The 27,115-nt window shown below is 45.6% G+C and overlaps 2 protein-coding genes across 8 annotated transcripts in view; one reads left to right on the forward strand and one right to left on the reverse strand.

The window, feature by feature from the left end:
* The first annotated feature begins 683 nt into the window (after positions 1-683).
* On the forward strand, positions 684-15,398 carry NFE2L1 (NFE2 like bZIP transcription factor 1). Of its 6 annotated transcripts, none has more exons than XM_069064325.1 (6): positions 684-1,247; positions 3,007-3,987; positions 8,980-9,162; positions 9,590-9,679; positions 9,920-10,081; positions 11,568-15,398. In XM_069064325.1, exons 2-6 carry the CDS (start codon positions 3,478-3,480, stop codon positions 12,891-12,893), a joined length of 2,271 nt encoding a protein of 756 aa, XP_068920426.1. In that variant the 5' UTR covers positions 684-1,247; positions 3,007-3,477; the 3' UTR covers positions 12,894-15,398. The 6 variants fall into 6 exon arrangements, with proteins under 6 accessions (XP_068920426.1, XP_068920428.1, XP_068920429.1 ...); XM_069064323.1 differs by having other exon boundaries at positions 685-1,247; positions 8,947-9,162; XM_069064324.1 differs by lacking the exon at positions 684-1,247 and adding an exon at positions 1,345-1,481 and having other exon boundaries at positions 8,947-9,162.
* Positions 15,399-19,244: 3,846 nt separating this feature from the next.
* CBX1 (chromobox 1) overlaps positions 19,245-27,115 on the reverse strand; it is a 43,170-nt gene continuing 35,299 nt past the window's right edge. Inside the window, exons 2-5 of one of the 2 annotated variants that reach the window (XM_069064331.1) lie at positions 23,996-24,169; positions 23,387-23,564; positions 22,676-22,770; positions 19,245-20,720 (exon numbers count right to left, since the gene is read on the reverse strand). In XM_069064331.1, the coding sequence (XP_068920432.1) occupies positions 20,576-20,720; positions 22,676-22,770; positions 23,387-23,564; positions 23,996-24,135 (558 nt within the window). In that variant the 5' untranslated portion in view covers positions 24,136-24,169 and the 3' untranslated portion in view covers positions 19,245-20,575. Of the gene's footprint in view, positions 20,721-22,675; positions 22,771-23,386; positions 23,565-23,995; positions 24,173-27,115 lie in introns of both variants that reach the window. The other variant, XM_069064329.1, reaches the window with a different exon arrangement.

Raw genomic sequence — 27,115 nt, forward strand, 5'->3', positions numbered from 1 at the left:
TGAGAGTAGGGACTATTTTCTGTCATATTCCCAGTGCCTGGCACATAACAGCTAACTGGACTGACCGGAGGAGGTGGCATTTGAATTGAACTGGAGGGTGGAAAGAAGAGGTTTTAGGCTCAGGGGAGCCAGTGTGAGCAGAGTGGGGCAGAGGTGGCACAGACCATGGTGTTTTGTAGGGCAGAGCGGAGCAGTGTCTGCACCATAGAGCAAGTGAAGGCGAGTTATCGCTAGATGAGGTTGGCAGAGTGGAGGGAAGGGGACACCATTACCCCTGAAGAACATTCGAGCTCTAATTCCTGTGATACGACGAACTCGTGAACATAGGGGCAGTGGCCCAAAAATTCAATGTTGCTTCCTTTCCCTTGAAAAAGAACTTTGTACAGTGTCTACTAGAGTGGGAGCTAGAACTGGAGTAGACCTCCCTCCCCGCCCCCTTCGCCGTAGCCATGGCAACCTGTCTGTATAGGCCATCACCAAGTGGGGAAGGGGAAACGGGGAAACTCTCGCTTCGCGACGTCAGCCACAAGGAGAAAGCGTGGGGAATGACGTAGAGAGCGAAGGTCGTAGTGGAAGGGTGAATGGATTTCCACTTCCCGGGCTCAAGATGGTGGCGCCAGCGTCACGGGGCCCAGGACACGTGCCTCCGGCTCCGCCTCGGTTCCTCCCCCCCCACCCCGCCCTCAAGTCTCTCTGGGCTTCTGCAAGTCACGGTGAGATCCTCTGGAGGGGGACTCCGAGGCCCGGCGGTGACGCCCCTTCCCATCCCACGCGCTGGGACTTAATTTCTCATTCTCCTAAGGCCACGTAGGGGCCTAGCGGAGAGTTTCTAACCCTAACCTAACCCCGAGGCCCCCTCTAGTCCAAGGAAGAGGGTTCGTGCTTGGGATAATTGGGTCTCTTCCCTCAGTCATTGGTGGGGCCACATCACGAGGAGGAGCCGCACAGCGATTGGCCCGTGTGACACGTCAGTTAGGGCGGGGCAGGGGCTCATCCAGCCATTGGTCCGCCTTTCCAGCCTGTCGCGCTGACACCCGGCGGAGGGGTGTCGGGGAGCCGTGAGCTGGACGTCGATTGGTGGAGTCGTTGCTAGAGCTGCCGCGGGGGCGGGCCTTCCAGTGAGGTGGCGGTGGGAATTGAGAGGGGAAGCGGCGGCTTCGGAGGAGCGCGCAAGGCCGGCCGGCGTCGGCGAGGCCCGGGACGCTGGCCTACGGAGCTCTGGGGGCGGCGGCGACCGGACTCTAGCGGTGGGTGTTGGGCTCTTATTCCCTTGGCGACTGGGGCTGGGCCCGGAGCTGGTGGGGTTCGATGCCCCGAGGTGTGGGGGCGGAGCCCCGCTGTGGGAGGTGGCTCGGGTGGGGTCGAGGTTGTGGGGTCAGGCCCCGGGGAAGGCCGCACTTGTTTCCTCATCCGCCGACCCAGAGTAGCCGGACCTTGGCTTCAGGAAGGGGCATGGCTACTTGGCCGCGTCCGGACTCGGGGTACCTGGGGCTGGGCCTGGGAAGCCGGGCTGTGTGGGGGGTGGAGGGCAGCTTCGGAGGTTGGAGCTGAGGCCCCACCAGGTCCTTAAAGGGATTTATGGTGTACACATTTCGTGTGTATACGTATGTGTGTGTGTGTGTGTACGTATACGTCTGTATATGTGTACTTGCCTATATATGTGTGATGTATACAGGCTGCTAAATTTTAAGGGCCTCTCACCAGACTGATTTATTAATTCTCTCTTGTGAGAGTGAGAGCTTTGTGAAAACAAGAATGCCGAGCTGTGATTATAGTAAAGTTTACTCTTATTAAATGGAGCCCAAGTGGTGGTGTCTTGAAGGGCTATGTGGAGTGCCCTTTTTTCCCCCTGCCCCCCCTCCCCATCCCAGCATGGTTTGGTGAAGATCAGCTAACCCTATAATCCTGGCAAATCTGTGCCAGGATGTTCTGAATTATAGGGTTAATGAAATTGACAAAGCCTACCTCCAAATGTGGGAGGAATGAGGAATTTGCAACTCTTTTGACAACTTGAGATAGAAACTTGACTCCTGGATACTGTTACTGATTTTTACCCCAAAGGTCATATAATGAATGAACATAAAGCTACACCTGTTGGGACAAGTTTTGTCCAGAGAATAATTATGCCCCCATAACATCTCTCTGTTTGCTTTTTCCATAATGATAGGAAGGGGAAACTATCTGGAGGCATATTTTTTTACTGTAGGGTGGTATATATCCTATATATCTATTCTTTTTTTGCATCATCAATCACTATGGCAGACTGGTGGACTCTTTTCAGAATAACATTTTAAAATTCAAAAATAAAATAGATAGCACTATTAAGGAACCAATTATGTTGAAGTAGTTGCCAAAATATTTTTTTTAAACCCTGAGTTGAGACGAAGATTAAGAACTTTGTCCAGCTGGGACAGAAAGGGACAGGGACAGTGGATTTAGAGCTGGAAAGGATTTTGGCCACCACTTTATTCATTTCACAGATATGGAAACTGAAGCATAGAGAAATTAAATGATTTGCCCAGAATCATGCCTAGTGTCTGAAGTAGCATTTCAACCCAGATCTCCCTATGTCCAGTGTCCCAACCACCAGGCCATGCTGACAATCTAGGTAGTTCACAAATCTTTCTTTCCTGAGACATGGGAAACTGACTCCTCAAACCAAAAATAGAATCTGGGTAGTGTGTGTGGGAATTCAGACAATATTTATGCAAAGTATTTTGGTTGCTTTGTGTGTTGTCTGTCTTCTGTATCCAAAGCAAGTCTCTTTGGGAGTGGGAGGTTTAATTTAGTAAATATTATACTTTAAGAGAAATAGTATTTCTACAAAGCTGTATGTTTCTTACAGCAATATTTTCTATGGGTGTATCCTCAAGTAATTTTTCTCCTGTAAAATAAACTTTCTCTTTTAAATCCAATATTTGCTGACATGAGAATTTTTCTACCCAGGTCATTGGTGTGTGAAGCATGGTGTCTTATCATATATGCCTTTCTCATTCCTGTTTTTAGGTTTTTCTGGAAACCCCCCTGGTAAGTGTCAAGGAAGTGACACTCGACCTAAGACGTTTTACTTCTCCAGCCAAAGAAATAAAACTCAAAGGGAGAGGGAAAGTGAGAAAAAAGCCTGAACAGCTCAGTGGAGTCATCTGATGTGAGTGAGGGGAAGGTGAAGTGACTGTATGTGGATTGTGGGGTCAGTAAATCACATGAGACTCTTGATGTTGGGCCTGGGTTAGGAACAGTTGTACTTTCAGAAGAGAGGTGATGAGAACTGAAAGTGGATGTGGTCTGGAACGTGGATTCAGCTTCATTCAGAAGGCTTTCCTTCAGGGGCATTGGTGAGCTGTGACCCTGTGTTCTACCAGGGTTGGCTACGGGGTTTGGCACTAAAGGGTGTGACTTACTGGCTGAGCAGTGGCCTTGATTTGTATTCTGGAAGATTTAAAAACTGAAAAGAATAAACATTCTGGTCCTTCAGCAATGCTTTCTCTGAAGAAATATTTAACAGAAGGACTCCTCCAGTTCACCATTCTACTAAGTTTGATTGGGCTTCGGGTGGACGTGGATACTTACCTGAACTCACAACTCTCTCCACTCCGGGAGATCATCCTGGGGCCCAGTTCAGCCTACACACAGACCCAGTTCCACAATCTGAGGAATACCTTGGATGGCTATGGGATTCACCGCAAGAGTGTAGACCTGGACTACTACTTCACAGCCCGGCGACTTCTTAACCAGGTGAGGGCCCTGGACAGGTTTCAGGTGCCTACCACGGAGGTAAATGCCTGGCTGGTCCATCGAGATCCTGAGGGCTCAGTGTCTGGCAGCCAACCCAGCTCAGGCCTTGCTCTGGAGAGTTCCAGTGGCCTCCAGGATGTGACAGGTTCTGAAAGTGGGGTACGAGAAAGTGAAACTGAACAGGGATTCGGGGAAGAGTTGGAAGACCTTGGGGCTGTGGCTCCTCCAGTCAGCGGAGAGTTAACCAAAGAGGTAGGCAACCCCACTGGTGGGTGGTTTGGGCCTGAGGGGGAGGGAGGAACTGTTTGCTTGTATTTGTATTCCCAGCTCTTAGAACAGTGGCAAATAGTATGCCTTAATAAATTCTTGTTGACTTTCTATTGCTTGGGTTATGGGCATAGTTCCAACCCTTCTGACAAACTAGACCACTTCAAAGAAAGGCTTTACCTTCAGGAGTTCATGTTGGGCAGGAAATAGGGGTGAATTATGTGACTCTAGGTATGAGGATCAGCAGGCTGCATTAGATGCACTGTTTGGCATTTGTGGCCCCCTCTCACCAGTAATGGGAGGTACTGGTTTATGCTGTGATGTTTTTGTAAGTAGAACTCCTCAAAGGGAAGAGAAAACCATGCTGTTTTCTGCTGTCTTGCCTTGTATAGCTTCTGCTAGGTTTCTGACCCTTTCTTCCCCACTATTATACACATGTCCTGGGGCAATTTTTTCCTCCTTTCTTCTGCCCTTATTTAGTTACTAAGACGGGAGCAGTTGGTTTTCTTAGGCTTATTCAGTGAGCAGATTTGGTGGTTAAAGGCAGCCAGGTGAGGGTTGTTCTCTCATTTCTTTAAAGACCTAGAATGGGGGGGGGATGGGAGCGAAACGGCAAACTGCATTTTGCTGCAAAAGCCTTGCACTGCACAAGAGATTGCTGCTTCTTAATGTGGTTAATAACGTCGTTTGGGCAGAAATGGGGCGTTGTACGCTTCTCCCTATCCCCCAACCACATTTTTATGAAAAAAAATAGCACTACATTTTTTTTTTGACTCTATGGTTTTGGCTGGCCACCCAAAACAGGGGCCTGAAAAAGGCATAGATAATTGTCTTACTCTGTAGGGAGGGTCAAGGGTATTCCTTTGGACTTTTGAGGAAATGGGGTGAAACCTAGAGAAGCCGAATAGATTGACTCTTGAGTCCCCCCAAGTTAGACCTTTGCCTTTTTTGTGCTGGAGCCACACTGAGAGAATATGGCTGACCTGTAAGTTCGGCTAACTCTGACAGTCTGCTTATAGAGAGAGGCTGGGCTAAAGTGGGCACAGACCCAACAAGCAGAAGTCTCCTTTATCCTCCATTTTTAGACTTTTTTTTTCTTGGAATCTTACCTTACCCTTTCTCCTCTAGTATATTCCTTCCTTCCTCTCTTTTGTTCCTAGTGTTGCTGTTTTCCATTTGCCTTTTTTTTTTCATCACATTCTGCTTTGCCCAGGCCTGCCTTACACGCTTGGCCATGAAGCAAACTCCCAGTGCCCCCAACTCCAGCATTGGCAAAGTACCCTGCAGTAAAACACTTCTCAGTCTCCCTTCTCCCTTTTCCCCCCCTCCCCCCAAGCTAATTTCCCGAAAGGATGGGCATGACTGTGCTTGCTGCTTGGAAACGGGAGTGGAGAAGGCTGAGCAGTGGCTAAGTGTTCCTGTTCGTTTGCCCAGGCCTCTCCTGAGACTGGTGGGTAGAACAGAGGAAACGACTCTGGGAGGGGGACCTGCTGCTTGGTGCTGACTCCTCTGGCTTTCACCTCCAGCCTTGGTATTCTCATCTCCTGTTGAAGTCAGAGATGGAAGGAGTGGGACTTGGGCATTGGGTGACTGGGGGCTTCCCTGAATAGACCAAATGGGAGATGGCATATTCTGCCTGCCTCAGGTTTTGCTCTCTTTCCTGGTGTTAACGTTTAGATTTCATGCCTTAGTAAAAGAAGCCAAAATAATGGCTGATTTTGACATTGCCTCTGGCTTTCCTTCCGGGTCCTTGGCTCTTTTTTTCTCAGAAAGGCTGTGCTTGACATTTTTTCAAAGAGCTTACCACTTCTTCTGAGCATAAGGCACCAGCATAAAGGTCTCTTACTAGAGGAGAGAGTGACTGTGTGTGTGTGTGTGTGTGTGTGTGTACATGTACATGTATTGATTTTAACATTTTTACAGCAACTAAGGGATGGGAGGAGGAAAGATAAAAATACTCAGCCCTGGAACATGTGATGACATTGCTGGAGCTGGTATTTTCTCCAGGGTTACAGGGCCGCTACTCCCTATAATGGTTAGGTCTACGCAATAGCCAGCTATAGCCAAAGCCCTAGACAGGGATAGGATTCCCTTCAGGGTTGGCATACTGCCCAGAGCAAAGGGGTGAGGCTGGGACTGAGGTTGAGGGGGAATGGGGGAGCTGTTTACAGTTCTGTCCTGGCCATGAGTAGCCTGGGACATGCTGTTTCTGCTGACCTTAGGTGCAAGGGGAGCAGGAGGGGGAAGGGAGTTGGATTTTCTTCTTCCAAATAGCAGTTCAAGGAGGTTAACTTGCTGTTATTTTGGTGAGTGCCCGGGACTTTCCTTACTGGGCTATATTAGGACAAGTAGTGCAAAGAACCCAAGTGAAAGAAGGGTTAAAGCTGAGATCATAAGGTTGTGGTTAGGATCCCAGTGGCACCTGTCTCCCTAAGTGCTGGTAATAGGGGCAGCTGATACTCTGCTGGCATGTGACTAGGCCCTGCCAACCCTGTGACATCACTGCACATGTGCAGACTGCTCCCACTCCCTTCCATTGGGTCTGACCTATTTTAGGGTAGCCAGATGCCTATTTCCCAGTGGGTCTAGGCCTGTAGGGTTCCAGCTCAGGCTTGGTACTTGGGCCCAAAGTTCCCTTGGGTTTGGATATTTATTGAATCCAGATCTCCAGGGGGAATAGAAAAGCTGCTCCCACTTTGAGAGAAGAACTTAAATTCCCAGGAAAGGATCACTTATGGGAGCTGGGAATAGCCCTCAGGGACCCTGTCTGCAAGTCCCTGTCTGGACTTGGTAAGCAGGATGCGACAGCAGGGGGAGCAGCATCTCCCTCCCCCAGGACTTTACTGCGCCACCCCAGCTGACTAGCAGGGTTGGGTGGGGCCACCAGCCCCTGGGTGCATCTCCTCAAGGAGACCCTGGGATGGGATGGGTCTGTGCTGCAGCTTCTTCAGCTGCCCTGGCACAGAGATTGGCTCCAGCTTGCAGCCTAGGTAACCAGCTTTGGGAGGGGATTGGATCTCTGCATCTCCAGCAGAGATTTAGGGGAGGGGATTGGCTCCTATTGCAGCCTAGGTAACTAGAGTGGGAGGGGATTGGCTCTTTGCGCAGCCCAGCGGCTGGCCTGGGGGAGGGGATTGGCTCTCTCCGCAGCCTCAGCAGTGACCTGCGGGGTGGGGGGGAGGGGATTGGCTCCTTGCTGCAGCCTAGGTAACAAGTTTGGGGGGTGCAAAGGGGGGAAAGAGGGACGGAACAGGGTGTGGGGTGTTGGGGGATGATAGGTCTGGAAGAGAGTTCTCTCTCTCCTCTGCAGCCCAAGCACGAATCATGGGGTGGGAATCCCATCTCACTGCAGCCTCCGCGGTGAGCTCAGGGTGGGGGCTACCAGGTACCTGAGTGTAGAACTGGGGTCTTAAGGAGGGAGGGGGCTGTTCAAGGATGGAGGAAGGGAGCTGGACTTGGTCGCCTGGACAGCAGCACTGGTGGGGTACCCACCTCAGGCCTCTCCTGGCAAGCAGGGGGCTACCCTACTAGTCCAGTGTGTCTGCTGAATGCAGAGAGCACAGTCCCTTGTCCAGTTCCCCTGATCCAGCTGTCCTGGGGTGCACTTCACAGACCCTGACCCTTCTGGACCGCAGCATGCACAATGGTGGGGGCCATTCCAGAGGGAGCCAGACTCTTAACTCTTTGCTGGCAGAGGGCAGGGCAACCCAGCTCCTCTCTGATTTTTGGTCCAGGGCCTCTGTTCAGGTTGGTGTGTGTGGACAAACTGAAACAGGGAGAGATGCTACAGGAAAGTTTTGAGGGACAGAGTGGAGTATGGAGGGAAAAGGGTCCCTTGGGACCCTCAGAGAAGGTGGGTCTGAGAGTTCTGTTTTACAGGGTATCTGGGAGTTAATCTGTAAGTGGGAAGGCAAGTATTTTTAAATCTGGTAGTAAGGCAAGGGGGGCTGGGAAGTGGGGAGAGAAGAGAAGCTTCATGGCATGTAGGTTAAGATAGTCCTGGTCTACCAGCAATCTGCAGACTGATTGGGGGAACCATCTGGGTGGAGAAGGAAGAGGAGATAGGTCTGATACACATAAGACTGTTTTGTGAAGATTTGAACAGGGCTAGGATGTGACAGTGCCTTTGACTGGAAAGGCCAGGTGGGGGTTAAATTCTGGGGTGTGGTGACTATAGGAAGTATGGTCTTTCCAGGACAGAGAATGGACCTGTTTTCTTTTGTGAGGGGTGTGGGTGGCAGGGGGTACAAACTCCGGACTCCACCCCAGGACTCTCTTGGGATGGAAGCTATTTTCTTGCTACTGTTTTGAATGGGGAGCTGCCTAGAGATTACAGGCAGGTTCCAGAGACTTGGGTACTGTGCCTCACCCACTTTGCTGCCAGCTAGGGGAAGTATACCAGAAGGAAAGTTGGGTGGGGGGGCTACTGGAAGGGGCTGTCTGCTCTGTTGCATCAGGTGGTTGGAAATGCAGGGATTTTCCTTTCCTATCCAACCCACCCATTTATGCAAATGACAATGGCACCACTGGCTGATGCAAGCTCCTCCACTAAGAAGCAATTCTGCATGACAATTCCGCCCTTGTCTGCCCTGGCCAAGATCCGGCCCTCCTGAGCCCTTAAAGCCACAGAGAGTCTGTCCCTAAATTGGGATTTCCCAGTAGTGAGGGCTGAACACCTGACAAGGGAGTTTCTTTTAGTCCTGTAGCCCACCAGGACAGAATTATTTTAAGCAATTGGGTCTGCTGGCTACTTGGGTGGGTCTGTGGGTCTGATTAAAGGTTCAGGAATAAATAAAACTGCAGGAAGGTACCTCATGCTGGAGGTTGGTGTTGGGGGGGGGGTGGAACTTGCTGGTTATCAGGAATTGTGGAGATATCTGGCATGTAAGGTGTAGGGCAGGGATCTTCGGGGACCTGAGAACTGAGATCTGGTCTATCTTTCAGGACATTGATCTGATTGACATCCTTTGGCGACAGGACATTGATCTAGGTGCGGGGAGAGAGATATTTGACTATAGCCATCGCCAGAAAGAAAGTGAAGTGGACAAGGAGCTGAGAGATGGGGGGGAATGTGGGGACAGCTGGCCAGATGAAGGGACTGAGGCCCTGTCTCGAAACCTGCTAGTGGATGGAGAGACAGGGGAAAGCTTCCCTGCACAGGTAAGAGTTCACACACTTCGTTGTCTTCGTCTTCCCATTTGTCCCCCAGACATCAGGTTGACTTTTATCAATGGATTGTCTACTTTATGGTGGTAATAAAGGAAGATGGGGGTCCTGTGGAATTGGGGATAGTAAAAGTGAGGGAGAATTGTAGGAATAGAGGAAGGCTCTTCAAGCAGCTCACTGTAGCCAGGGACAGGATGCCTAGCAGACTTCTTGCTTCAAACCTCAATTAGGCTTTCTCCTGGGGGCTGAGGCCCTGGGTTCCTCTGCTAGAGAAATCACCTAGAAAATGACTGTTCTGTTCCAGATCCAGTTATGGCACAGCATGAATCAATCACTTCTCTCCTCCTCCTTTCAATGTGCTGGGGGAAGGCTTTGGCCTTGGGGTAGCCCTGGCCCACTTCAGTCAGACTTTTTGCCATAGGTACCTGGTGGGGAAGACCAGACAGCCCTGTCCCTGGAGGAGTGCCTTAGGCTGTTGGAAGCCACCTTCCCCAAAGGGGAGGAGTCTGAGGTGAGCAGGAAACCCTCTGCACTGGTTAACCTTAGTACAGGATATACCTCTTTATCAGTCACAGTGTGCCTACCCAGGTGCCCTATAGCTGCTGGGGTTGGATTTGGAGGCAGGAAGTGAGTACTAGGCAGTACTTTGTGGGGAGAGAACTGAGGGCTTTGCTCAGAATAGGATGTGTTTCCCCCACTTCCGCCCTTTCCTTTACTTTTCTCCATTGAAGGCCTGTATTTTTATCCTCAGTTTCCAGCTGCAGATGTTTCCAGTATAACAGAAGTTGTGCCTAGTGAGAGTGAATCCTCAACTATTCAGAACAATCTTCTGTCTCCACTTCTGACAGAGACAGAATCTCCATTTGACCTGGAACAGCAGTGGCAAGACCTCATGTCAATCATGGAAATGCAGGTGGGAATGGATGAGCATTCTGAGCAATAGCCCGAGGGCACTTGGAGTGAAGGGAGATGTTCTGTAATGGGAAGGGGAATGGATACTTTTCTCTGTCCAGGATCCCAGATGTGGGCACCGAGATTAAACCCCCAAGTTTTTAGTGTTAAAGCCATGGCTTTACTTACTCAACACAAGATTCTCTTTGCCGCCTAGTGAGTCCCTCTTCTCCCTTGGCCAAGATAACCTCTCAACCAGAAGACTAGGGATGTGGTAAAGATGGAGAGAAGACCTGTGGTCTCTGGAATCCTCCAAGTAGAGAGAAACCTGGTCAAAACATGACTCAGTTGGTCAGTTTTGACTAAAGGGGAACTTAGGAAACATTTTGTCCTTTAATGGAACAGAATCTTTGCATTTCACAGCTTGACTTGGATTTCACAACAAGACTTGGAGTTGTGAGGACCTGAGTTCAAATTCTGCCTTACACACTCAGCTTCTCATCCATAAAATCAGGATAATAATTAGTTGGCATTTATAAAGTGCTCTACAACAATCTTGTTTTATCCTTATTACAACCCTGGGAGAGATTTTACAGAATTTTACATTTTCCAGAAGAGGAGACTAAGATTATGTAACATTTATTCTCATAATGTGGTTGCAAGAGTCAAATGAAATAATACCGTGTTTCCCCGATAATAAGACCTATCCCGAAAATAAGCCCTCCCCTTACTGTGTAAGATTCCTCTAAAATCAGCCCTCCCCAAAAAATAAGCCCTATTGAGATTGCTACTGTAGTGAAGGTGATCCCCTGCGCTACACGCTACATTACAGTACCCTCTGTATGCACCGTCTCTCCCTCCCCTCCCCCCCGTGAAACGCATGCCACGCTCTGAGCTGCATCCAATCAGAGCTGCAGCAGTGAGCGCGTCATCCTGTTCTTTATTGAATTCATTATTGAATAAAGGTATATTTTTTTGTTCACATTTACCTTTTTATTAAAATTGCTGTCAATGTTCATTAAAATAAGCCCTACCCTGAAAATAAGCCCTCTGGTGTTTTTCTGTCCAAAAATTTAATAAGACAGTGTCTTATTATCGGGGAAACACGGTATATGTAAAGTGCACTGTAACCTTAGAATACTGTATAAATGCTAGCCATTACTGTATTGTTTTTAAATTTTTTTTTTCCTTTTTGGAGGGGGAAAAGCAAAGCAATTGGGGTTAAGTAAGTGACGTGCCCAAGGTCACACGGCTAGTAAGTGTTAAGTGTCTGAGGCTGGATTTGAACTCAGGTCCTCCTAATTCCAAGGCTGGTGCTGCACCACCTAGGCTGCCCCTTTAGTGTTCATGAATACTGTTTTCAATGTGACTCTAGCATTGTCCTTCTGCTTGGTGCTTTAGATTGCTCATGTTCCTTGAGGATAAAAATTATTCTTCTCTGTTGCTGCCTTCTCCCTACTCCCAAGGGAGGTTGCTTGCCATGCTGACCAGTGTTTCTTATCTCCTAGGCTATGGAAGTGAACACAGCAACAAATGAAATCCTCTACAGTGCCCCAACCGGAGACTCACTGAGCACCAATTATAGCCTTGCTCCCAGCACTCCCATCAACCAGAATGTCAGCCTGCATCAGGCGTCCTTGGGGAGCTGCGCCCAGGACTTCTCTCTCTTCAGCCCGGAGATCGAAAACCTTCCTGTGGCTGGTGGATCTACCCTGCTCCAGTTGGCCCCCAATAACTCTACCAGCCTCAACTCCACCTTTGGCTCCACCAACTTGACAGGGATCTTTTTTCCTCCTCAGCTCAACAGCACAGCCAATGAGACAGCCAGCCCTGAGCTGCCTGACCCCTTGGGTGGCCTGTTGGATGAAGCCATGTTGGATGAGATCAGCTTGATGGATTTGGCCATTGAGGAAGGCTTTAACCCCATGCAGGCCTCGCAGCTGGAGGACGAGTTTGACTCTGACTCCGGCCTTTCCCTGGACTCGAGCCATAGCCCTGCCTCTCTGAGCAGCTCAGAAGGCAGCTCTTCTGCCTCATCCTCTGCCTCATCCTCTGCCTCTTCCTCCTTTTCAGAGGAAGGTGCTGTGGGCTACAGCTCCGACTCTGAGAATCTGGATTTAGAAGAGGCTGAGGGGGCTGTGGGTTACCAGCCTGAATACACCAAGTTCTGTCGAATGAGCTACCAGGATCCCTCCCAGCTCTCTTACTTACCCTTCTTGGAGCACGTGGGGCACAATCATACCTACAACATGGCCCCTGGTGCCCTGGATGCTTCAGATCCCCAGCTCCCTGGGGCCCTCAAGAAGGGCAGTAGAGAGAAGCAGTCTGACTTCTTGGACAAGCAGATGAGCCGGGATGAGCACCGGGCCCGAGCCATGAAGATCCCCTTCACAAATGACAAAATCATTAATCTGCCAGTTGAGGAGTTCAATGAGCTGCTATCTAAATACCAGCTGAGTGAGGCCCAATTGAGTCTCATTCGAGACATTAGGCGCCGAGGCAAAAACAAGATGGCAGCGCAGAATTGTCGCAAACGGAAACTGGATACCATCCTTAATCTAGAGCGAGATGTGGAGGATCTGCAGCGGGACAAGTCCAAGCTGCTCAGGGAAAAGGTGGAGTTCCTCAAGTCCCTGCGCCAGATGAAGCAGAAAGTGCAGAGTCTGTACCAGGAAGTGTTTGGGCGGCTGCGGGACGAGAATGGGCAGCCCTACTCCCCCACGCAGTATGCCCTGCAGTATGCTGGGGATGGAAGTGTCATCTTGATACCCCGCACGCTGGCCGACCAGCAGGCCAGGCGCCAGGAAAGGAAGCAGAAAGACAGGAGGAAGTGAGCCTGCCTGGAGAGGAGGGGGACAAAGCTCACTCTGATAGAAACTGGAGAAAGGCTGTGCCTGGAAGTGCTGGAGGAACTTTGATGCCTCTTATCCAATATATCTTCTCAGACATGACAACTGCCGGTCAGTGTACAGGAAGATGGGCGGGCCCTGCACTGTTTGGCTCTGCTCGTCCTGGCCCTTTCCCCTCCTCCATCTCCACAACCGAGCTGAGGGCACCACGAGGTTTGTGGGGGCAGGGAATAGGGGCCCACCCACACCCATTTTTTTGGAGGGCAGGGATGGAGCTGGCATTTCTGGGGGTGGGAAGAAGCTGAAAGGTGAGTGCCATTGTGGGTGACAAAGGAAGAGCCTTGTGAAAGAAGGTAAAGGAAAGAGTTTGATTTTTGGATAAAGAAAATATACCCCAAAAAATCAAAGCAGGAAGAAAACTATGGGGAAGCCTAAGCAGGGTTCCAGGCTGTGGGTTTTTTTGTGACTGAGTCTTGGTCCTCTATGTGAGTAAACTCCACTTCATCCCAATTTGGGGGAGGGGGGGTGACTGTCACTTTACAAAGTGGGTTGGGGGAGGGGGCCCCTATTAACTCTTTAAAATTCCATGTACATCAGCATTCTTGGAGGGGAGCTCCTGGAGACCCCCTCCACCCCCTGATTTTTTTTAGCCACTTAGGAGCTATTTGAGACCCTATGCCAAATACCTTAGGGTTTTAGGGTCAAAGGGAAGAGTGACCAGGGCAAAGGGTGGAAAGAGCCACTAGGCCACATATTTCCCCCACCCACCAAGCATGTGGCACTCACTGCCCCCACCCCTCAACCCCTCCCCAGCCAACTCCTATACTGCACCATTCCCACTGCAGCCTGCATGTGAATGCTGTACTCTTACTATCCCCACTCCCCATTGGCTGAAGCACTTTGATGTTTAAAAGGTTCCTGGGGAGAACTCCTGGGTCCAGGAGGTGCCTCCTTCCTGCTTACCCTTAGGAAGAAGAGAGGCCCCCAGCTGCCGCCTTAGGGAGCGGTAGAAGAAGCCTCTGTGGCAATCTCCAATCAGTATTCAGCACAATGTTGGGGGAGTAGCCCATTCCTCCCACCCTCCCTCCCTTACTTCCTCCCTCCAACTGGGCTTGTCACGAAAAACTAGGCCTCTGTTAGGATTTCTCAGAGTTTCTTTCTTGAGCTTTGATTTTTTAGGGCTTGAGCCCTGTTTTTACTTATAGGGTCTTGAGTGTTTGTGTTGAGTAAAAGGGAGATGCCCCAAATATTCAAAGCTGCTAGATGTTCTCTTTGCCATAAAGACTCTGTGTGACTGTGTGAACACTTGGGATTTTTCTCCTCTGGCCTGAGGTCAGTCTGTCTTTTTTGGATTTCTTTCTGGAGGAATGTGTAGTGAGGGCCTAGTGCACCATCCCACTTCAGGACAGGGATGACTTTTTGTCGTTGCCCCAGCTCAGCAGGGGCATCATGGGACCTGAAAAAGGCAGGAAAGGGAGACATCCACATGTGGCTGAGGGTCCCATCAGCGTCTGAGGCACCCGTTGTTGTTTTTGTTTTGAAGTTAGTTTGCAGCTATGACCATCTCTGGTTGGGTTATCATAAGCAGTTTCCAATTCTGAACCAGTAGAAGTTTGGGGGGATGGGGGTGGGAGCACTGATTTCCCCCCCCCATCAGGAAGTCTTGATAAGCAGCAAGACCAGAAAGGAGTAAGCTTGGAAGATGCTTAAATTATTTTCTTCTTAGAGTTTATTTTTAATTTATCTCTGTGACCTGCCAGGGAGAGAGGAGAGAGAGAGAGAGAGAGAGAGAGAGAGATGCTGTGAGCACATGACAAAATAAAATAAACTATAATAAAATGGCTGATTCACTCAAGTGCAATTTTTTTCCCCTTTGAGTTTAATTTTGGGGGAGCAAGGGCTCCTGGCTGCAGTGGAACTGTAGTAAAGGGCCCTTAGCTAGTCAGCCATTTGTGTGGCTGCAGCCAAACCTGAACTGATAACTAGGGAAAGCAGAATGGGGAGGAGAGTGGTTTTTTGTTTTGTTTGTTTTGTTTTTTAAGAAAAATCTTAACTATATTTTTTTAATCTTTCAAGTATTGTGCAGGTGAGCTATGTTTGGGGAGGAGGGTCTCTTTTCCCAGCTGTGTCAGCTGGTCCCTGTCATGTTGGAGGGGAAAGGATTAAAAATTCACTTTTTGGCCACCCACACCGTGCTGGCCTGGTTGAAGTGTTATTCTTAGGGAGCCCAGGCTAGGCCCTAACACCTGGCCCTTGCTTCCTGTCTCTTCACCTGCTACGACTTGTATTTTTATGCCTGACCTTGTGCTGTGTGTAATTTGCTCCAGTGGCCCCTGCCTGCAGATAATTAAAGTGCATTCTTATCCTATGGTAATAAAAACTTGAGAGCCACATTGTGCTGTAAAGCCCAACATTGCAGCCTGGCTGAAACAAGGGCTCATGATGCTGGGGTAGGGAACTGACAAATAAATGCCACCAAGCTGGAAAGAAGGTTTGTTGAGTTTTTAAAGGGATGCTTAACAACACTGAGGTTTAAAATTTAGAGAAGGGGTGGTGTCTAGAAGGTGAACTACCTCATAGCTAGTTGGGATAATTTGGGTTAGAAGGAAGTTGATAATTCAGAGCCCTTGGGATGGGGAAGGACTGTTTTAAGTTAACTTACTAGTTTTTGGGATAGATGATTTCCAGAGTGTTCAGATACTTGAATTAATTACATTTATCTGGTGACCAGCTCCTAGTCTCTTGGTTCATGCCATGTGCTTATTAGAAGGATCTATGACAATCTGGAGCCTGGACGTGGACCCAGGACTTCAGACTTGAACTCTTGTGATCTTTACATGCACAGCTCCCTCCTTGCACTCTGTGTTACTTCCACTTATCTTAAAGGGCATCACAGAAGTGAGCATTAAAAAAATGGACCTTTAATTAAACTTATAATAGGCCATTCAGTACTTTCAAATCACAAAAATTACAGCTTCCTACCAAGTTTCATGTGTCATTTCCTCTCTCTCTCTCTCTCTCTCTCTCTCTCTCTCTCTCTCTCTCTCTCTCTCTCTCTCTTTTTCCCTCTCCCTCTCTCTCTCCTACTTAAGTCAATCCACCTCTCATGCTGGGGGTTTAATGCCCTAGCAATTCTTGACCTGCATTGCTGCCATATATTCTGGGCAGACTAGGACCTGGTGTATCTGGAAACCGAAGAATCCTCAGATACAGATTGGTTATGGCTGGCTTCTCAAATCAACAAAAACCTTCTAAAACTAGTCCTCTTTTCACATATAACTTTTTTTTTTTTTGGCTTTTTGGAGAGGCAATTGGGGTTAAGTGACTTGTCCAAGGTCACACAGATAGTGTTGTGTCTGAAGCCAGATTTGAACTCGGGTCCTACTGACTCCAGGGCCAGTGCTCTATTCACTGTGCCACCTAGCCACCCCCCACATATAACTTTAAATATTTAAACAGTGATCTTGAATTTTACCCAGCATTTAGATGTGAAAACATTATCCCACTGAAGCAGCTGTGTCCAGCTCTACCCTGGTTGACCCCCAGAACTTTGATCCAACACTCACTCAGCTGCCACAGATGTTTTTGCATTTTGACTTTATTTGACAACCAATTAGAGCAAGGGCCCTGAAAAGGAAGGAGTACTGTTTTCTCTCACATCATCCAGGGGACGTGGAGATGGGACCATTCAGGTTCTTTTTGATTATATCATACAGTCAGTAGCAGGGAATCTTAGAAGTTGGCTTCTCAAGCTAGACTTTAAACATGTTTGTAAAAAGCAGGTCTCCTTTTTCTAAGAGGAAACCTGTTTGTAACCAGTGGTAGAAATCCTCTAGCAGTTTTAAACTAGGCCATTGTTGGCGATTTGGCAGATAACCTTTTTTTTTTCATTCCCAGACTCCTGTCATTTGGAAGGTAGGCCCACCCACTTGCTTGATAATCTTACCTTCTACCCTTCAGTCACATCCCATATACTTCATCAAAACAGTTTTCCTCTAGCCTCTTGTGTCAGAATTGAACAAGGAGTGTAGAAATAGGGGTAGACTGACACACAAAGCACTTACAAGAATGGTGTGCAATTGGGAAACTAAAGGATGTTACCTTAGGTGTTATCAAGGAGGACTGAAGTTCAGCCAGATAGCTCTGTGCTTTTGGCAAGTGAAGTTAATAGAATTAGGGTAGGTGGAGTTTGCAGATAATCACAGCCAGCCCTAGAATGGTATTAATCCCAGCCTATTTTAAATTGAAAAACAAAGGCCACAAATTGGCTTTTCTTCCACATGCTATTTTGACCACTTCAAGGAAACAAAAGTGTACTGTAAACGTTTGAGGAATTGAGTTGTGCTTTTTAATTTTAAACATTGATTAAATGGACACTATTGATTTAAACTTTCCAATCTCCTCCCAGAACCAGGACTCAGAGAGTTGTCCAGTTTAAATGGAGGCTATGCAAAGTATAAACAGGCTGGGTCAGTCAGCCAAGATTTTAGGGTAAACAATAGCTTTGGTTCAGGGTCCCAAACGTATATCATTAAATTAACCAGACCACACTATAAATCTTGTTCTTTTGGGAGTTTAAAACAGGCCATTTAATATAAAGAGTAAACAAGGTCTTTTTAAATTCTCTATTACACATTCTGAGCTCAGTACTTCAAGTCCCTTCTGACCCTGGCCATGAAATTGAGTCATCCTGCTTTGCCCTAAAGAGCTTGGGCCTTCCTTTGGGGGGTGGAGGGCTGCTTCAGATTTCATTTCCTTTCAGCACATCTTCAGTCCATTCAGGATGAAGCCTGCAAGGCAGCATCTCCAAGATGAAGACATGATCTGTGGGTTGAAATTTTAAAAGCAGATCCACCTCTGTGAAAACTTAAATGTTAGGCCCCTTGTCTGAAGTGGCTCAGACAGACCTTGTCTGACCTACCCACTAACGATGTGCAGATTTCACAGGCATTGGTAAGATCATTTGTCAGAGACTTCACCTCTTTACATATATATGCCTTCTCTGGATCACAAACAGGAATTCAAGGTTGCCACTAGCACTTAAGCAGAATCTGATGCAGTCATGTTTTTATTTTACTCTAAATGGATGTGGAGGTGGGCTACAGTAGTGGAATTGGCCAAGATGGCTTTTCCATTCCTAGCACTTTTACTAAATGCTTGAGATTACAACCTTTAGCCATGTCACTTTTAAAGTCATTTCTGATGGCTCTCTTTATCACCTAGGTTCCAAAGGCTTAGTCTAGAGCTACTAAGAAAAAGGATTTCTGGTCTACAGTTCTGAATTCCATCTTTTGTCACCTCAACGAACAGCAAGTTGCCCTGGCTGCAGGGGGACAGAATTGTTTTGCAAAATCCTAGGATACCTTTAGTTCTCCTTACTACTCATAAGCCCAGTACCACCCATTTCTCTAAACCCCACACTGCTGCTAACAAAGATACACCCAGACCTCTGCATAGGAAGGCTTCTTTGATGCAGTTCAATCCATAAGTCCCCACAGCTCCACCCTGTTGATATCCCAGGAACTAACTGGAGCTGTACCCAAAAAAAAAGGATCTTCCTGTTTCAAGTATAACTCAGAATACACTAGTGCCTACATTTAGTGCTCTGAATGGTGTGAAGGAACAATTAATCCTAGCCAAATGTTCCAAACTTCTAGAACAAAAGCCACCAAATAATAAATTAAGAGTAGTCCTGTAAATTGGTACTGCCTAAATTCCTTACAGGTGAGAATTCAGATTGATTTGTGGGATTTTACAATTCATCTTTCCAATGATGATGAACAAGGTAGTTTAAAGTGAAATGTTAAGTAGCATTAAAGACATTTAAAAAGGGGCCAAGTCACTGCAGTTTTAAGATTTGTGAATTTACCATGGGATCATGTAACATTTGTGAAAATGAGTTAGTCAAAGATGACTTAGTGGCCAAGTCTCTTAAACTTGGCATCCTCGATTCGGGATAGGTGCTGATGGATCTTTAGGATCTCTACATTTTAGGTCTACTGTATTCCCTGTACACCTGCTAAAAACATGACGATCCTGTTAAAAATTGCCTAGGGTATTATTGATACTTTAATAGCAAGGCCAATATGAACTGTGCTGGGATTAATAATTCTCATTTATGTAGGTTTCAAAGGTGCTTCTAGTCCCAGCAGCAGAATTCAAACAGCTGGTTTAGGAATGTCACCTGTTATCCAAATCATCCAGAATCCTCCAGGGCTTATCAAGCTGATAAGTGGACCAGCCTCAAGTCTTTGTTATCAGACTTCCAATAAACCAAAGCTCCAAGACTAAAGTTCTTGGCAACAGGAGGTATAGAGTCAAGACAAAGACCAGGGATTATAAATCTAAATTTTTATTAAGACAAAAACTGACAGCTTGGTATGAAGTTCAAATCCAACAAGTTTACATTTTAATCAAAGTTTTCACAGAAACTTAAAAACATGCTTTTAAAAAGACTTTTTTCCTTTTTTACAATGACATTCTAGTATAGCCCACCCTAGATGACATGGAGAACTGGTGGGTCTCATGATTCAAGACATGAATTATTTCAGGGACGGTAATTCCCAGGATTTTTAAAATTCCATGTTTTTTGTTTTAAAAGTGAACCAATGCCCAGGGTAAAAGTTCATTCTTTTCCTGAGGCTTTCTAAATCGTTATTCAACCCTTGTGTTGATCTGATTAAAACTTGTGCTGTCAGTGTTAGAACTCCACCATAAATGGTTTCCGAGTTCCAAAAAAACAAGAGGCTCCAAGAGTTATCTACCCCTAAGATTATGGGCCCTGTTGTCCTCTGCCTCCACACATCATTGGCTGGATAAAGAAGCTGAGATTTAAAACAACTGAGGTGGAGGAGATGGGAGGTTGTAGGATTTTCAGTTCAATTTCAAGAATTAGCACCTTTAAACAACAGACTGGCCTATCTGTGCTTCTCTCCTCTCCTTCAACGCCCCTGCCCCCACTCCTAGAATTCCATCTCCAAATAGCTTGGAGTAGTTTTTGGGAGATAGCACTAAATTCAGGCAGAACATAACTTGGCTTATAGATTCAGACATTCACAGCTTTGTACAGTCTCTCACAGTCCTCATATATGTTTCCAATGACCATTTAAAAAAGTTAAGTTTCTGAACATGGAACTGGGTTATTGTCAGTTCACTCCTCCCCTCCCCCCCCATTTTAACAACAACAAAAAAATGACCCTATTCATTCCCTTTATCCCTTCCCCCACCCCCTCCAAATGATACACCAGTAATAGCCAAAAACTACACACATGCTACGTGGTAAAAATGCAGAGTTAACACTATTGGGAAGGCGGCTGTGGGTTGTGGAGATGCTCTTTGAAGAGCTGCAGTATCTATCTTTGTTCGACCCCACACCTGCTCCACAAGGTCTGTCCTTCATGGAAGGGCCTTTGCTTCTCCTCTCAGCAAAGTGAAGAATGGGCTGTCCCAAACACTTTTCCCCTCCACTGGGACAGGTTTGCAAAGTGTATAGCACAGAACTGCCTAAAGCCCTTGGGATGCTGCTGCAGGGCACAGGAATCATACTGGCTCTTCAAAGGACATCTTCTCAAGCCCCCTCTATGGTGTCAAAACAAGCAGAACTCCTCCTACCCTCCCCCACTTCAAATCCACAGTCTGAGGGACAAAGAGGCTGGCACATGATGGAATTAATTTTTGTCATCTTTCTTGTCATCATCTTCTGAAGGGTAAGAATGCCACGTCAGCCTCTCCTCATAGAAGGAGATGACCACTTGGGGGCACTTGATGTTGGCTTCCTTGGCAGGAACTAGGTCAGCTTCATCAGAATTTTTCCTGCAGAAATAAAGCAGAGCCTGTCAAGACCAAGCTAGATTGGAGGGTGGGGGGGTGGGCAGTGAACATCAAACTTCTTTCTCCACAAGGTGAGCAGCATGGTCCATGCATTGTTTGCTTATGGTCAAGTAACATTACACAATTCTTTTTTATTGGGTTGATCACTTCTCCCACTGCCACACCCATCCGTCTTTGCCAAGAACTGACCAAGAAGCTGGCTCTCCCTATCCTACAATGGTATGATGGGTGTGGTTCATTCTCTATAGCAAGCTTACTCCTGAGCCACTGTTAAAAGATTCCCTGAACTGAATTTAGAGGCCAATCTAAGGGTCACTGCTTACTACTGATGAAAGCTGAGGCCAGGGCCATCTTGACTCCAAGTAAGGATGAAGCCTCATAAACCCCCCCCCCCAACCAGAATTAATGCAAGCAGACATTTTACGTTTCCCCCTAATTTTTATCACCCTAAATTTTTCAACAATTTATCTTTGACAATAGCATTACTAACTGGCACTTACTAACATATCCACATATAACTTCTAAGGTCCTTTGGGATACAAGATCATGGGGAATAATTACTATCTTTGGGGCATTAGTAATGTCTCATAACAGAAGCAGGAAGAGCATAAACTATCCATTCCAGCAACACAGGCCCCACAGAGCATAGTTTAATTCAGATCGTGCTACATGATGCCAGAATAGACAATTGAACTCTGGTGATAATATAAACTGACTGTTTTCTATGTAGCACTTTAGATATAGAACTTCTTTTCAGCTTGGGCAAATTGTGACTAAGAACTTTGCTAAAGGAGGACCAAACCTGGTAATCTCACAGGAAGAGGGAACATCAGTTGTGACAGACTATAAATGCCACTTAGCAGCTACATAAGGTGTTGAGAAAGTCATATTTCTCAAACTAAGCAAAAAGGAACACTGAAATACCCCAAGTTCTGTGGTTTTTTTAAATTAACCTTATGGTGTTTGGGCATTAAAAATACTAATTTTTGAGGATTTTTACTACAAGGGTTCTGCCAAAGTTTGGTTTACACTAAAGGGTCCTATCATTGTGGAAAAGTTGGAGAACTACAGTTCTAAAGTAAAGGAGTCAGTAGAGACCTTTTAGAGGTGGGGAACCTGTGGCCTAGAGACCCTCTAGGTCTTCTGACTGAGCCCAAGTTTTACAGAACAAATCCTTTTATTAAGTGGTCTTGAGGCCACAGGTTCCCTACCCCTGTGCAGTTACTAGTCTGATAATAAAATCTTAGAGGACGGGTCCTTTGAGGTAGTTCTGATCCTAGAGGACTGCAAATCATCTGCTCTAGCCACTCACTTCAAAAAATAAAACAGATTAGATTAATTTTTCAAAAGGAACAAGAGATTAAATAACTAAAGGGGGGAGGAGAGCAATTCTGGAGAATTTTGAGGAATCTATCAAAATGACTTATTTTAGATGCTTTGTGGAAAATTACCTATTTGTATATCCTGACTGGTAACTTAAAAAGTAAATGCTTAAATGAAAGCAGTTAGTGGGATTACTCTGTATTTGCTAACGAATCAAAGAATTGTGGGATTCCCTTTTGTACAAACTGGAAGGGTGTGAGACTAATCCAATAAAGAGAATCACAACTCAATACAAATACTGAAAAATTAACAGAAGTTCTCCCCAGGGGCCAGTTCAGTGTCTACTTGGAGGTGGAAGAGTGAGTGTCCAATCACATTTCAAATCTTTTCTTGCATTTTTATAGCAGCTGGAGTGAAAGTCTTTCCTTTACTATCTTCACTCCAGTTTTCTCTCACCTCCTAAAAAAAAAAATGAGCAAACAGCCATAGAATCTTAAGGACCCAGACTTTACACTTTAACTGAAGTTACCAGCTCTTTTTCTCTGGTACAGAATAGGCAGGGAAAACAGCCACCACATTCCCACCCACCCATTCAAAGGTACTGACAGACTCACCATTTCATCAGGAACATCAATTCCCCACTGGAATCTGTAGCCCCGATAATTCTTTCTGGCTCCAAACCTCTGGCAAAGCCTCGGGGCTTTTCTGACTGAAAGATCAGAAGTACAGAAAAATGTATGGACTTCAAGTCCAGAAGTCTCCTTTGGTTCTAAATTCTATGTTTTGAATCACTTACGCCTTCCCAATTCTAAAAGTGGCCACTTTCCTACAGGAGAAAGTAAATTTCTTAGCAGTCTGTGCACAGTATGAATCTATAAGATTTCTCACTCTGTATAAGGAAATATTGCCTAAGTAACTACTCTGGAGTATTCAGAACAGGAAAAAAATCTGAGCCTTTAAAAAATGGCTTATAACTGAAAATACTGCTCTATAGGATATAATCAACCATTAAGGTGAGAGCAGTGGAACCTTGCTTCTAACTTTCTCACATAATGATTAGGGTAGAAATATGGTCTTCTCAGCAGAGGATCCCAAACGAGTTCTCTAAACAGCAGATTAGTCTAAAAATCAGAAGGCTCAACCCTTTGTTTCTTATTTAAGTGGGGGGAAAAGGAGGATGGAGAGACTTGTTTACTTGAGACTCTACTTGTAAGAGCTTATTGAGTTAAGAAATGAACTTAATGAGTTAAGTCTCAGTCCCAATTAATTTTATGGTATTCTGAAAGAAGTATGAATCTGGGCTAAGGAAAAATTTCTAGTCTTACCTCCTCTTTCTTCTTTTTTGGTTTGCTCTCCTCTCCCCTATCTTCATTATCTGAGTCAGCTTTGCGTTTGCCTCCTTCTGTCTTGTCTGTCTCATGGGCTGTTTTCTGTGATTGTAAAAACTCAGCAATGAGGTCAGGGCAATCCAGGTTCTCCTCTGGTTCCCAAGTGTTGTCCTCACTGAAACCAGAGCACAAAAAGTCAATTTTTCCAACTAAACTTACTGTAACCGAACTAACAGGGCTGCTATCAGCTTAGCTGTTGAGTCATCATCAACTGGCCAGTACCTATCCCACAGCCACACTAACAAAATGGACCAATAAAGAAGAAAAGCTAGTACAGAAAAAATTTGTTCTTGAGGACAAAACAAAAACTCACTCAGAAATGAAGCTGATCTCACATTTTGCCTCTGATATGAAGTTATGTGGAAATATTCTCTACCCACAAGTTCACAAACTGTTCCCCAGAGATCATATTCTACCATTACAGTTTAGATACCTCTTATCTCCTCTAATAGATCCTAAGTTCCTTGAAGGCAAGCTGAACTCATTTTATCCCAACAGGTCCAGCACAATGCCCTGAACATAGTAAGTACTCAATTGACAGCTTACTCGGAGAAGCCTTTCCACTTCAGGAGATACTCCACTTTGCCCTTCACCACTCGCCGGTCAAGGACTTTTTCCACCACATATTCTTCTTCCTCTTCTTCTAGTACTTCTTCCACTTTCTTCTTGTTTTGCTTTTTTCCCATTGTACCCGCCAGCTTTCTGGTATAAAGGCTGACGCTGCTGAAGAAGCAAGAAAGGGAGGGAAAAAGCTATCAGGACCAGAGAAGGGGATCTTCAGAATGAATTCCAGAATGGGAAGAAAATAAGAGACAGCAGCACTTGCTGTCTGTTTATAATTTTGTGCTATTAACTATGGTCAGTCCTTCCTACATTGCCCCCCTCCAAAACCTCCAACATGCTGCTAAAGGAAACATGCAAAGCCAGAAAAGTTGTTCAGTGAAACTGACCCAACTAACTTCAGCAATTCTTCAGTATTCTCAAACTCAAGCCTAAGACTGCAAAATGCACACCTAAATTCAGTTGTTTTTCAGTCGTGTCTGACTCTCTTTGTGATCCCCATTTGGGGTTTTCTTGGCAAAGTTACTCAAGTGGTTTGCCATTTCCATTCCCTAAGTCCTTCAAGGCAAAATGAGCTTAAGCTTTTAGAAAGAAGAATGTCTCTTCTCTATCACATAATGTATGAAATACACTCCCCCTCCCTGCCCCTTAGAAATGTTATATACAAGAAATCTTTCCTACCCAATAATTATGCTTTAAGCCATTTCCTGAGTTTACAAAAATTCTATTAACTTCTTGTACTTTCTGAAGGCCATACATATGAAAAGACTGGCCAAACTGTTTTTCTTTTAGCATATTTTAAAAATCCTACCTCTCCATACAATCTATCACAATAAAATTTTCTGTGTCCCATAGCTAGGTAAATATTTGAAGTATATTATAGCAATAAAAGGTATTACACGACGACTGCTTTAGAAAGGGTTATAGATTTAGTTATTCTGCTTGCCACTAGATGGTGCTCCTGTGCCTATCAGGCAAACTACTGACAAGTTTTCTGTACACAAGGAGATATTAAGACACCATCTGAGAGTTAAGGCCGAGAAGAAAAATAACTGGAGACAGGGAGGTACAAAAAGATTGCTGGATTTGGTGTAGGATGACCTAGGCCCAAATCTCAGGCTTTGCTTATTACCAATGTGACTATCCTTAGTATAAGTAGCAAAAACCTACATACTGGCACAAGGAATTAGAAACAACCAAAATTGTAGACTGCCTTTATTATTTAAGAGAACTGATTTCTGAATGTTTAATAAAAACACAATAGCTTAGCATTATTAAATAACCTTTTTAAAATAAATTAGGTTTTCCTAGATAATTAGAACATTAAGTTTAACTTTTGACATAATTCAGATAACATACTTAGGCTTAAAAAAAAAAAAGGCTGTGGATGTGGTATGGCATAATGAAAAGCAGCACAGGACCTGGGATCCAGAGGTCCTGGATTCCAAATCCTGCTTTTGAGGGAAGACAGGCAAATCCACTGAATCACTCTAGAACATGGGTTTTCTTATTTTAAAAAAATTAGATGTTAGATATAATCTACAAAAGCGTTCTGCAGCTCTAAATCCTACGGAAATGTTTAAAATTCATTGCATCTTTATTTGCAACATTATTTTAAAGACTGTGGGCCAGGGACACAGGAGATTCTGAACACAAATTATCATTTACCATGCGGCTCACATGAACAGTACTCTGCTGTACTTATACAGTACTCTGTTGAACTATGGTTTGGTTTATTGACATAACAAATGCTTCACCTTCAAAACTGCTCAACTGGGGGAGGCTAGGTAGCACAGTGAATAGAGTACTGGCCTTGGAATCAGGAGGACCTAAGTTCAAATCTGACCTCAGACACTTGACACACTTACTAGCCGTGTGACTTTGGGCAAGTCACTTAACCCCAACTGACCTCCAAAAAGCAAAAAAAAAAATCACTTTTGGGGCAGCTAGGTGGCGCATTGAATAGAGCACTGGCCCTGGAGTCATGAGGACCTGAGTTCAAATTCGACTTCAAACACTTAACACTTACTAGCCAAGTGACCTTGGGCAAGTCACTTAACCCCAATTGCCCTGCCTTCCCTGCTCCAAAAAACAAAACAAAAAAAAAACCTGCTCAACTGATAGTGCTTTCAAACATGGCATTCCCCCCTCCCCCAATACAGCAACATCCTCTGAGATGACCAAAGTAGGACTTGGCCTACTGACATTTTCATAAAATGTTTCTGCCCCACCCCATTAGTTGTATGACTATCTTTGGTAAACACTGCTGTCCTGTCTTTCAGTATTCCCGTCTCATCTAATCTCTGCTGCTCTCTTCCATCCATGTGTCTCCCATGCCTTTCAATCAAGGATTGAAAATTTGGCTTATGACCTCTCGTCACGAAACTGAAATGACTTTCTTCAAAATTACCAACGATCTCTTGACAAATCTAATGGCTTTTTCTCAAATCTTTTTCTTCTTGTACAGTCTAAACCATTTAATGCTATTAACCTCTTCCAGGATTTCCTGACACTACTCTCCTGGTTTTCTTCCTACCTGTCTGTTTCTTCACAGCCTCTCCTTTGCTGCATCCATTCCATGCCTACTAACAGACATGGTACATCATCATGGGCTTTGTTCTCTTGTACTCTCTCACTCACTGGCCTCAATCAGCTCCTATGGACTTCAGTAACTCCTGTATCTTCACATCCAGCTCAAGTCTTGTTCTGTACCATAATCTGCCTAATGAATATTTCATACTGAACATCCAGGAGGCATCTCAAATGCAACATGTCTGAAACAGAATTTATACTCCCCAACCCCCCACAGTTACCACCCTTGTTCAGGCCCTCATCACCTCTTACTCGGACTATTCCAATACCCTTCCAATTGATTTCCTTGCCACAAATCTCTCCCCATTCCAAATCATCCTTCACACAGGCACCAAAGTGATTTTTCCCAAAGTACAAGTCTGACCATGTCACCACTCTAAATTTTTAATAAATTCCAGTGACTCCCTATTGCCCAAGGATAGAATATCAATCAACTAATCAATAAGAATTTATTAAAAACCTGCTACATACTAGGCAGCTAGAGATACAAAGAGTCAATCTCTAATCTCAGGA

Source organism: Petaurus breviceps, unplaced genomic scaffold (assembly GCF_028583685.1).
Source record: "Petaurus breviceps papuanus isolate PSGF00001 unplaced genomic scaffold, PetGlider_PUasm1.0 90630, whole genome shotgun sequence".
In the NCBI taxonomy this organism is placed as follows: domain Eukaryota; kingdom Metazoa; phylum Chordata; class Mammalia; order Diprotodontia; family Petauridae; genus Petaurus; species Petaurus breviceps.

Bases quoted from the DNA above. Each gene is read 5' to 3' on its own strand.
- NFE2L1 (XM_069064323.1), top strand. From the start codon at position 3,478: ATGCTTTCTCTGAAGAAATATTTAACAGAAGGACTCCTCCAGTTCACC. The intron at 9,163-9,589 runs GTAAGAGTTCAC...TTTTTGCCATAG, and splicing joins GGGAAAGCTTCCCTGCACAG to GTACCTGGTGGGGAAGACCA. The intron at 10,082-11,567 runs GTGGGAATGGAT...CTTATCTCCTAG, and splicing joins TGTCAATCATGGAAATGCAG to GCTATGGAAGTGAACACAGC.